General features: G+C 39.0%; 1 protein-coding gene and 1 long non-coding RNA gene across 2 annotated transcripts; one reads left to right on the top strand and one right to left on the bottom strand.

Annotated features, from left to right (window-relative positions):
- Positions 1 to 469: 469 nt before the first annotated feature.
- Positions 470 to 6,283, bottom strand: LOC6632424 (acyl-CoA Delta12-desaturase). Its single transcript, XM_002056060.4, has 5 exons — positions 6,033 to 6,283; positions 2,413 to 2,728; positions 1,993 to 2,329; positions 1,545 to 1,891; positions 470 to 1,480 (listed from the first exon to the last, which is right to left on the bottom strand). Exons 2-5 carry the CDS (start codon positions 2,726 to 2,728, stop codon positions 1,218 to 1,220), a joined length of 1,263 nt encoding a protein of 420 aa, XP_002056096.1. The 5' UTR covers positions 6,033 to 6,283; the 3' UTR covers positions 470 to 1,217.
- A 3,529-nt stretch (positions 6,284 to 9,812) lies between these two features.
- On the top strand, positions 9,813 to 11,959 carry LOC116650355 (uncharacterized). Its single transcript, XR_004303324.2, has 2 exons — positions 9,813 to 10,151; positions 11,632 to 11,959. It is a non-coding gene; the product is annotated as an uncharacterized lncRNA (long non-coding RNA).
- The last annotated feature ends 118 nt before the right edge of the window (positions 11,960 to 12,077 follow it).

The raw sequence follows: 12,077 nt of genomic DNA on the forward strand, positions 1-12,077 counted from the left end.
CAACCAAAAAGAAACCACGAATAAGGTTTTCAAGCAAAACCTGAAAAAAAAATTATTAATAATAATTATAATGCCTGCCTAATGTGATTCTAACTGTAATATACAAGCAGCGGAGTGCACGACCAGCAGATACTCTTTGCCTTGGCTAAATCTCACTCTTGAATATTTTCTACATTTATTATTAATTTTGATTTTAGCGTGAAGACTTTCATAAAATAATATATCTTTTATTTGTGTGTACTAATACTAGAAACCAATCTGGATTCTCTACAGCTCTTTTAAAAAATATGCCTGCTAATCGAATCTCGACAAACGAGGATGTTATCTGAGGAGTTATCGACTCTACTCTACATGCTGTTCTGGGATTCATATAAGGGAACTTAGGAAGATATACCATTTGACCCCCGAGTACAGGGCACTTTTAAGAATATTATATAGAGTTTCCTGTAAATGTGCAAAAAGAAAACCGTTTTATTTGATTGCCAGACTGTGCCTAAATCCCGTGACTAAGTGTAACACGAAAGACAGCGTTATATATATATATTTTTTTTTTGATATTTTTTCTTTTTTTTGGAATTTTAGCGATTTGTTTTTCGAATTTTGTTCTTCTACAATTGTTGTGATTAAATATACAAATAGTCTTAATGCTTAATATCCTACACACCTAATAACTAAAAACAATTTACACTCTCCAATCGAGAATTACGAGACTTAATGGGTAAACCTTATTAAGTACAGTTAACTCTAGAACCTCTTGCGTCATTAAAACATATATGTTACAATATTTATAGGGTCAAGTGTTCATCATAGAACAATATTTGCATGTAATAAAGTGGTAAAAAAAACGTTTAAAAAGAGCTGCTTTTGTTAGTTGTTTTTTGTTTCTTACAAATTTGGACTTATCTCGAATATGTTCCGGTTTGTTTGTTATTTTGTTTTGTTTTGTTTTTCTTTTTTTTGGAATTGAAGCCATTTCTATCATTGCGCCCGATGCGCTGCTGAGCCATGTAAACAGTTCGACTTGAAGCGGACTCTCTGGTTAAATTTGTTGTAAGCTTGTAACCAACACCATGTTTGGGGCATGGACAATTATATGAATATTATTGTGAAATGTTAAAAGTTCCAATTTTCAAGACCATTGAGAGGCGCGCATAATTATCAATATGTTAGGGGCATTAAACGCATCAGAGACGCAATCATTAACATTTTTTTTTTTTCTAATCCTGTTTACTTTCTAGGACACTGTTCACAATTGAGGCGCTTTTGCGATCCTCCTCGCTAATGTCTTTATCATCCCAACCCCAGATGACATTCTCCTCCAGATCATGATCCAAATGCATCACCAGCTCATTTGTGGGCACTTCGCTGCTGTTATTATTATTGGCATCCAGCATGGCGGCAATGTGGGTGCCATCGCCGGTGCGCATGACCCGCTTATAGACCATTTCCTTGGAGACGAACTTCAGATCATAGGCTTGGCCTATATTGAGGGAATATTGTGGCATTAGATCGCTAAGCTTTATACGGTTTGGCCAATGACTTACCTATTTTGGCCATCAGATCGATAAAGGCCGTGGTCCAGTTGCCATTGTAGGTGCCCAGCTCGGCTGCTTTGTAGTCCCAGGGGAAGACATGATGATAGTTATGCCAGCCCTCGCCGAAGGTGATGTTTGAGACCAGTCTGGAGTTGACGGAGCTAATGTTCACATCGTACGGCTTCATGCCATAGAAATGGGCCGCACTGTTCACCAGCCAGGTGCCGTGCAGAGACAGGCAATAGCGCAGCATGGAGCAGCTGAAGAAGCAAACCTTCAACGAGGAGCCCATCAGATAGTATGGCAACAGCATGGGCAGAACAAAACAGCAAATAGGCATCACAACAAAATAGTATCTAAAATTGTTTGAATGGGGTAAAGGAAACGAGAGAGAGAGAGAGAGAGAGTGAAAGTTAGAATCCTGCTCATTCAAACTAAGCGGACTGCTGGAGCTCACTTCTTCTGGAACATCACAACGGGATCGGCCTCAATGTCGCTCATATCAATCTGTTTGCCCTTGCTGCCAACATCGGGATGCTTCTTGCACATCAGCCAGCCCATGTGAGCAAAGAAGAAGCCGCGTCGCGAATTGTGTGGATCGGCATTTGTATCGGTGAACTTGTGATGCACACGATGATCCCGCGTCCATTCCCAGATGCTGTTCTGGAAGGCCAACGACTGGCACAGCATCAGAAAGATGCGCAGCGGCATTTTCGCCTTGTAGGCCTTGTGCGACCACAGCCGATGCACGCCAGCGGTTATGCCCAAGCCGCCCAAGAACGTAAACAGATAAACTGGAATAGATAGAACAACCAATTAGTGGTCTAGTTGACCCGCCTGACCGGCTAACCGGCTAACAGGCACAGCGGCCACTCACTGGGCAGTATCTCGAGGTAAGCGCCCTCGGCTGGTATCAAATAGAGTCCATACAGTGCCATCGAGTGCAAGATTATGAAGAGCACAATGTTGTGATACACAATTTCGGCCTTGAAGGGCTTTGCTGCTGCTGCCGGCTTTGCATCCGTTTGGGGAGCGACAGCTGACACAGGGCTTGCCAGCTTGGCGGGCGCTGCCTTAACAGGTGCTGCTGCAGCCGTTGTTGTTGTTGTTGTTGTTGACATCTTGTTGTTGTTCGTGTCGGCAATGGCCGTCTCGGCTAAAATGAAGGTGCTGCCTATTATGTTCGGTGCCATCTGCAAAAGATCAAAGCTCACAGCTTAGTATTTATGGTGGCCTGTATGTTTACGGAATAGAAATGAATCATCTCCATAGTTTGCTTCCTTATTAATGGCCTGTCAGAGCCAGTTGTTGACAGCTCTATTATGTATTCGCGTGTGTGTGTGTGTGTGTGCAGCTTTCAGATGCAAAGCAGGCTGATTTGCTATGCGGAGCATGTCTCTTGGCTTTCTTCATAAATGGCAACCCACAGGCCCACCCCCCGCCATGCTTATCACCTGCCACCCGCCTTCCAGCTGCTCGGCTAATTATGGACCAGCTTTAGGCAGCTGCCTCATTACCAACGACCTTCGATAGTTGTGCTACTTCAGCTGCTACTCAAAAAATCGATACAAAGGCAAGCCAAAAAGCGAACCGGAAGCAAATCGCCACAAAATGAAAACAAAGAGCAACGCATAAGAAATGAATAAAATAAAACAAAAACAGCAACATTCAAGCACAATTCTGTTGGCTTCAACGAGCAATCAATAGTCAAATTCGCATTGAATTGGTTTCTAGAGCGAAAAACATCTTTCATAAGCAATTACGCATACTAATGTGTATATCATCTACATAAACGAAATGCATACAATTTAAATGTAAGCGCTCCATACAATGCCTTGGGGTAGGCTTTTTAAACTTAATGCCAGCTAAAAATTCCATTTGAATTCGCAATTCTAATGCAGTCGTTTTTAATTAGTACACGGCCGTGAGGTACATTTGTTAATAGGCAAAACAATGCAAAGTTCAGACATTCATAGCTTTAATTTGACATTGCTCATACGACACGTGGTGCTCGATTCGATATACGACACCTTTGCACCAAACTTGAGCCATCTTTTGATAATCATTGCAACAACAACAGCAATAAACAGACACTCAGATTGTGACTTCTTGTGTGCTGCACGGCATGTTGCATTGGCTTGGCTTGGCTGCATCTGAGGCACTTGGCCCAAAGCACTTGGCCACTTAAATATTCAAGACTCGCTGACATTGGCCGTGTGAGAATTTGTTGTTCAAATTAAATTGATAATTGCAGTTGCAATGTGTGCCGCGCGCAGCATGCAACATAGCCAGCTGCAGCCAGCTACCCGACTTGTTCTCAAGTGCTTGTGTGATTTTGGGCTTAAACGCTTGACTTGCTGGCTGGCTGGTTGGTTAGGGGAATTGGAGGGAGCTAAAGGGGAGGCAACTGGCATTGGCAGACAGTTGGCAGCTTCTTTAGAATCGACAACCGGTTGACCTCATAGCATATGCATGCTGTTCATAGCCACATTTGAAACGCGAAAAATTGTTCTTATGTGATTTTTTTTTTCTCTCAGCCAGTTTTCAAGTCAATAACTCGACTCTGCTCCAATGTCAAGTTAAAGCCGCAGCCACTTAATCGCAAATTGAATTACAGGTGCGCAAAAGCCCACAGTTGAATATTTCGCCAAAATAAAAAACAAATACCAAAGAACCCTTGACATTGAAAACAGAAGCGTTTCGGTTTTACATTTGCGACAAATTACATAAGCAAATACTTGAATACAATTTTCTTAGCTGCAAATATATATATATATGTATATATTTATATGCATATATATATAATTTTTTTTTTTTACAATAGCCAGGGCAAGCATTCACCTGCAACTTTGGCCCGTGCCATGTGCAATTTGCAACTTCGCAGCCAATGCGAATTAATTAATAAAATTAACTTTATCATGCAGCAGAGTCAGCGAGTGCATCGGCCAGACAAAGTCTGAATTTGTATGCCTACCTCGAAGAGTGGGTTCTAGAAGAGAACGCAGTTTGCTATTGTCTGACATGGACTGTGCGGCATATTATCAAAATATTTATATGCGATCGAAACAAGTTTCGGGCAATATCAATGCCAATAATATGTTGAGAAGTTGGCCAACCTTGTTTCAGTCTAAGTTGAGGCACATCGCAAGCAGCCATCCTTACCGGAATTATTAGCATAGTTAAATAACCAAGAACAGATTACCTATTCAAGAAACTGCTTTTGTTTGGCTTATATACATATATCTGATTGTATATATATATACATAAATATATTTGATACTTGCTTTGGGATCAAGGTTCTAGCTTATGACAACAAGTTTGGCCACAAACTTGAGGTTTGCGCTTGAGTTGTGGCTCGTATTTTTCTTTTCTTTTTTTTCTGGGTTGAGGTTTATAAATCAATGGATCGTATTAATAGGTATTTGGCTACTTTTGCATTTGCACAGCAACCAAAAATCACGTTGCAGCCACAATGGCAATAATAATAATAAATCTTAGAGCCACGCTCAATGTGCTGAATGCTTCTGTATCTGTATCTGTAGTTGTATCTGTATCTGTAGCTGTATCGATATCTTTCGCTATGACTGTGTGCATACGTCCATTGATCGATTTGCTTAGCGGACGCAACTAACGACACCTTTGGCATAGCAATCGGCGACTGCGACCAGTCACAGTTGGGGAGTGGAACGTGACTTTAGCCGGCCACCGTTCTATATGCATGGTTAGCTCTAATGTGTTTATAGCTATGCCCAGTTCGCATTATGCGTGGCATCAATATTCATTATACACGGACCGATACTATATGCCATACGCTGGGCTTGTGTCGCATTCATAAATAAGGCGTGCGCAAAAGAAATTGAATTTCAAAAAAAGAAATATTTTAAAAAGAGCCGCCCCAGAACAATGGCGCAATTGCTCATTGCGTATACGCCCCATGGTCCCCTCTGAAACCTTTATATATCATGAGTCTGATATGAAATCTAGCTGCTCATCTGCATAATTTATAGAATTCTATTCGGACTTTAGCTATGCTTTTTAAGGCTAGCATAATTTTTGTTATTAATGCTACGTGATGCCTCACTTATTAATTTATTAATTATTTGATTCTCTTTCTTAACGCGTAATCCGCGCTCCATAGCTGCGATCTTTGCTCGGCGATTTCCTACTTGTGGATGATTCACAAAACAGTTTGTTGCTCGAAATCGATTCGCTTGATTCGAATTTGTTTATTGAAGCTGTTTGTGAAACTCTTGTGCTAGCTTCTTGACGCGTTTTATGATTCTTCTTCTCTTTTTTGTTACTTCCGCAAATATTTCAATAAGCGCAGGCAATTATATGGAAATAAATGCCAATGCTTAAATTTAATATTTCCGTTTAATCTTTTGTGTTGCTGCTTTTATAAAAACAAAACAAATTTGCCATTTTGCTTTTATATGTAAAATCCTTTTGTTGCATTAGAATATTGTTCTAATATTTCTGCATTGGGCATACACTCACCTTTGTTGTACTCGACTAGAGATATGTATGTATATGTTTATATATATATTTGATGCACAGGTAAATTCCGTTCGTGTTGAAGAGCTCCTTCGCTTAGAGATTAATTGCTTTTCAATTATCACCACACACCAATTACGAGTTACGAATTACGCACTCAATAGTTCGTTAAGCATCCCTATAAGGATGTTCGATATTTGTTTATATGGCTACACACACGGCACATCCACGATCCGCAAAGAATGCACGGCGTATGATAGTACGGAACGAGTCGCAGAGCGTTTTTAAGCTAGGCTAGTTCAAAATTGATATATATATATATATATATATATATATATATATATATATATATTTGTATATATATTCGCACACACCCGATCTACAACAGCGAAGTCGAAGAGCTGAGAGTTCGGCTTTGGTGCTCCAATGCTGACGAACAACAGTGCCTCAAATAGTTAACAACACCGAATTTTAAAGCCGATTTTATGAACACTCGGTCATCCGCTCGGCTCGGCTCTGTCTACGGCTCGTTGGCAATTCTTGGGCTGTGACGAGCGTTGTCTTTGGGATCGGGGCAGCGGTTGCGCTGACTCGCTTATGTGATTTTTTTTTTGTATTTTATTCATTTTGGCTTAATGCACGACGCGTGGCTGAGGCTGATTTTGGGCATAATATTAAGTAAACCGATTTAGATAAAGGCGGCTAAGTAAATTGTATGTAACCGCAATTGAGTTTTCGTGAAAAGCAGTTGTTGTTGCGGGTGGAGCGGGGCAGAAGCCATGAACCGTCATGAAATTAGCATTTAGCCATGCACTCGACGTCTCGTCTATTTGGCCGAACTCACGTAGGCCTCTTCAGGCCCGGACTCTCGCGTCAAAGTTGCCCAACAACATTTTTTTTTTCGTTTTCTTTTTTGTTTTTTTTTTTACCGTGGACTCTTCTTATCTGCCCGCTCGCGACTTTGGCTTACTCAACAGGGTCGGCAATTTCGGTTTCGGTTTCAGTTTTAGTTTTAGCTGCAGGTCATGCACTATCCACCTATCGGTCAAGTTGAGCGCGTTGGCTGCTTAACTTGTTTTAGCTGTCATTTGGCGTATTTCATTTACTTTTTAATATGCATGCCAACTGGCTAATAACAGCATTTGACACATCAAATTCTTGATTTACTTCAATTTTATGTGGCACACATGTATTTGCGCGTTTATGCGACTGCCGTCTCTCGCAAAAGCGGGCGCGTGTTGGACTCAAACAACCTATTCTAATTTCAAGTAATATGTATGATATGTTTTGTGCCTTAAAATATACACGTACACTATGTGCTTCGTCTATTCTTTAAGTATGCAATATAATTTTAATAGAACTCTGATTTTTCTATAAATTACTAGAGAATTGTGTAGCATTATAGAAGAGAACTTATTGTTGTTGATTATAATTATTATTATTGTCTTACATAGATTTAATTATAAATATATATTAATATTGTTATTTGTCATTATCTACAGACAATTTAACCCACATTTTCTCTTAAGTCATAATTCTGGCCGCACCCATTCCTTCTCAATAAGACGAGGACTTCCAAGAGAGTTTTAGGCTCACCTTTATGCACTATTATTTAATTTTATATTTTTTAACGTCTATTTTGTTTTCTATTGAAATAAGAAGAAACTTTAAATTGGCTAGAGCCTTCTTTTCCAGATCTCGAGATTCGCACTTCAAGCCCAGATTCCCTTTTCTCTATAGCCTCAAGGACTTAGTTATTAGAGAATGTTTAATAAAATATTTATAATACAAAATAGAACGGTAATTCTTGTTCTATTAATAACTTGGGATTCATATTATGAACTCATACAATTCTAAGCACAATAATATGAATATAATTAAGAAGATGGCAAGAAAAAACTTATTTGAAAAAAATTTAATAACTGAAGACGTCTTCGTCCAGCTCTTTCGAGACGTTTCCACAAAGTTTCTGCCGTGAAAATATGACTGAAAAGCTGTTGACCTGTTTTTTTTTTTTTTTTTGGTTTTAATCTTCACAGTTTGCTGGCGATTTTTGGTCTAGTTACAGTTCTAAAATAAGCATTTCATGACCAAACTTAATTGCTGTTTAATCCGCGTCAATATTTGGCCACTCACAAAGTGACAAAAGTCCGCAAAGACTCAAGCCGAGGCCTCTTGGGCCAATAATTATTTGTACTTATTTCTTGTGGCGCGACAGTACAAAAAAACAAAAAAAAAAACAAAAAAAGAAAAAATAAGAAATAGAAAAAAAAAATGTTTACAGTTTTCAGTCAGATGTTTATTGTCGAAATGAGTTGTGTCTAATTTTGTTTAGTGACGGCCACTAAAATTGTTTACTATCCGGACAGACGGGGCCCGGCTATCTCTAGGTGTCAAAAGGCCCACACGGTGAGCTGTCATTTTGCAACCTGCTGCAATAGCTGAAGGTCGCCAAGTGGCAGCCAACTGTTGCACACAGTGTGGTTGAGTATGCTCTCGCAACAGTCAAGTCGCACATACATCTACTCTACACTCTACTGTCAACTGTCAACTGGCAACTAACTTAACTAGCCGTCGACTGTGTTCAACCGGTTTGTCTGCCGAGTTGGGCGTCATTTACAAGTTCACGCATGTGCGACTTTTAATAGTGTAATCAACATTATCAAAACATTAATTTGCAGCACGTGCTCACGTGTGCGTAAAACAAATATTGAATAAATGCTCATTAAATGGGGCATTCAACTTGTTTTATGCACTTGCTGAATGAAATATCAGCTCTTTGTGTATTTTTTAACTGAATGAAACTTAATCTATAAAATAAAGAGCAGGGTATTTGGAGGACGTGCCTAAAAAGCAAATTAGATCAAACCGAATAATAATATTAATGCTAAATCGAAAATATTTAGCCAGCTTGCGATGTCTACTTTTGTGCCACTGTGCAGCACATTTAGTGTATGCAACATCAACATAAAATGTAACCCCTCGAAGAGGTCTTAGCCTTCCTGAGAGTAATTGAAAGGCTGCCAGCAGTTAGCAGCTAATGGCCATGTCGCTGCCAAAACACTTAATGACTTGCAGCATTAAAAAACCAAAAAATACAAAAATATATTAAAGAAACAAGCCCCATCTATAAGATGCACAAAGAATCGTGTTTAGCCAACAAAGCAGCCAAGGTGAAGCCAAGAACATTTGCGAGTTCTTGAACCAAGTCAATTATCCAAAACAACTCTGTTATTTAGTTAACTCACAATTAACAACAGCGCCTGTTTAACCTTTTGGCTTGACATCAATTTCACTCTGTGTTTATACCCTGTACGTGTTGCAAAGGTGAGTATATTAGCAGTAGAAGGCCGCACAAGGGTTCGTCGATAATCGATAATCCTGCTTACCGCCATGAAATCGATAAATATCGCTTTTGAGATTACTTTTTTTGAGCGTATCTGGCAACCTATAATTGCCTAAAGCCATCAAATTTCGCATAGATAAAGATAAAGATACTCAGATCGTATATACAAAAACGGAACCGTTCACTTTTGAAATACCTGCCCCTTCGCCATGGGAATATTTTGTCAAAGCTATAGGGATTCAACCTTGGCTTGATGCCCGCTCACAGCTTGATATAGGGTATCCTACGTTCGACTAATCTTACAGATTTCTCCTTTTTATTATGTAAAATGTTATGTGTTGCTTGAACTATTTGTAAGGCAAGTTAATTGAAATGCGGCCCGCGGGACGTGCATAAAAAATTTAAAACTAAAATTGCAAATGCACAGATCAATAAGACGACAAGCCAAAGGCTGCCTTTCCAAGTCTAAGGTGCGTGAAAACCTAATTCAGGCTGGATCGCTTCAAGTCAAATGCTTATGTAAATTGCGCAATGAGACACAGCCACAGGAAGTACGCAATGTCACACGTTCAAGTCAACAATACGCATCAAATGTGCCGTGTAAATCTGTTGAGACAAAACAAACACAGCACACAAAAGGGTTGCAACAAATAAAACCAAATGTACAAACAAGCTGGATGTCGCATAACAACTTTTTGCTGTAGAACATGTTTCTTTATCTAAAGATTATCCAGCACACAAGCATCAGGCATTCATTGGGTTGAACGATCCAAAAGGTAGGCCAGAACAAATCAAATCCATTAGAGCTCAATTAAAGACACGATTCTTATGTGCACACAGACAAATATACAATCATACATACATACATTCACACATGTATTTGCAGAGAGTCATAAAAAGTACCCAAAGCTATGTAAAGTTAAGGCCATGCGTGATGCTATTTAGGTACCCAATCGGGTACAGTCTCTCACATAATACTTGAAACCAAGTTGAAGTTTGCTCTGAGCAGCCAAATGTGAAGCAACATTAATTAGTTGTAATGCTAAGCATTTGGTACTTATATTTTCAAATATGCCCAAGTGCCAAAGTTCATGAACAAAAGACACAAATGCGAAGCTTCCAACAAACCATTATCTGGTGCTCGTCTCACATAAACGATCAATTTGGTAATCGAGTTTTATTCAAACTAAATTTAAGAATATTCACAATAATAATGCGCACACTATCTCGATTTTAGGTGAGAAAAATGTGCAAACACTTTTTTTTCTCATATATTTGACTTTTTCCAATTTTCTCTAGAACTTTAATGGGTTTTGTTTTCGAGAAACCTGTTAAGAAAAAATAAAACTCAAATGAATGCAAAATTGGGTAAAAAATGGAGTAGCTGCCCGAGCATATTAGCAAATTGATCACGTGCCAAAAACCCGCGGCATATACAACTTTACGTCTGAAATTATTCTTTCCCAGTTTTTATTGGCATCGTTTCCGTATACGCTCCGTCTTCGAGCCGTTGCTGGGTGCTGGCTAAGAGCTTGACCAAAAAAAAAAAAAAAAAACCTTTACTATTTTCATTAACAACTCGATCATGTTTGGCATATGGATATAGGGTTCAAAACCGCATGCTGTTTAGAATTCAGAGGCGGATCGCAGACAATCCGCAGAACCTGATTCGTGTTTTAAATATGTATGTATGTATATTGAGAGCCTGGGCCAGTGGTAGCCAAGCCACTTAGAATTTAATTCGGGATTTCTAATATTAAATTTTTGAATTCTTGTTATATTAAATATGCACAAATGTCTGTGTGTGTACACACAAAAATACATACAGCTCGTCTAGTTGTGTTCATAGTGAAACAAAAAAAAATACTCAGAATTGTATTGATATTGATCGATGGACAGCGGCCCTTAAAGTGTCTGGACTAAACCAGTTGGGCCAGTTACTAAAGTTAACTAAAAACAAATACACGCTGAAGACAAGGCCATAGCTAAAATATCTGGAGTATGTCCATCATAGCATTTAATGGCACTAATATTTAGGTTTATAGTCAGTTTAATGATATTCCACGTTTGATTTATTGCTCAGCATTGCGGGATTCGTTTGACTAGAACAAGTTTTCTTCTTTTATAGCGGACCTTGACATTGGTTTGAACTTAGAATTAACATATAGAATATTACATAGAATATGCATATATTATATATTTAAATAAGGCATCGCCGCAGGCTTTGCTATCTAACAAAATTATTATTTATTTCAGTCGATTATTACAGGCCAGAGGCATTGGACATGGACTTGTTGGGCTACTTCCGCCCTTTGTCTTCCGCGTATCGAGCAAGCGACCTGCAAATGTAACTGTAAGGAATCCAAATATTTGAAAATAAATAAGTTAGCATATTAAAGAAGTGGACTCGACCACTACGAAAATATGTAAATGGATACAAAGTCATATAAAAAGGCCAAAGTCGCGCAAAATCGAAGTTCACCTCGCTGCGTCATGCGGCCGCAGCCCCAAAGAAGAAACCAAGCCGAAAACCCAACCAAAAAAAAATGAGTAAAAAAAATAAACATTTAAAAATCGAAAAACCCATCTATTCAATTGATTGCTGGCTCAGCTGTTGGTTGATTAAACATCAGGAAATACAAAATGCTAAGCAGCTAAAGCAAACTGTAACAGGGCCCAAAGAAAAACAAGTTCTCAGGCCA

The sequence above is a fragment of the Drosophila virilis genome, chromosome 2 (genome assembly GCF_030788295.1).
Source record: "Drosophila virilis strain 15010-1051.87 chromosome 2, Dvir_AGI_RSII-ME, whole genome shotgun sequence".
Taxonomy (NCBI): Eukaryota; Metazoa; Arthropoda; class Insecta; order Diptera; family Drosophilidae; genus Drosophila; species Drosophila virilis.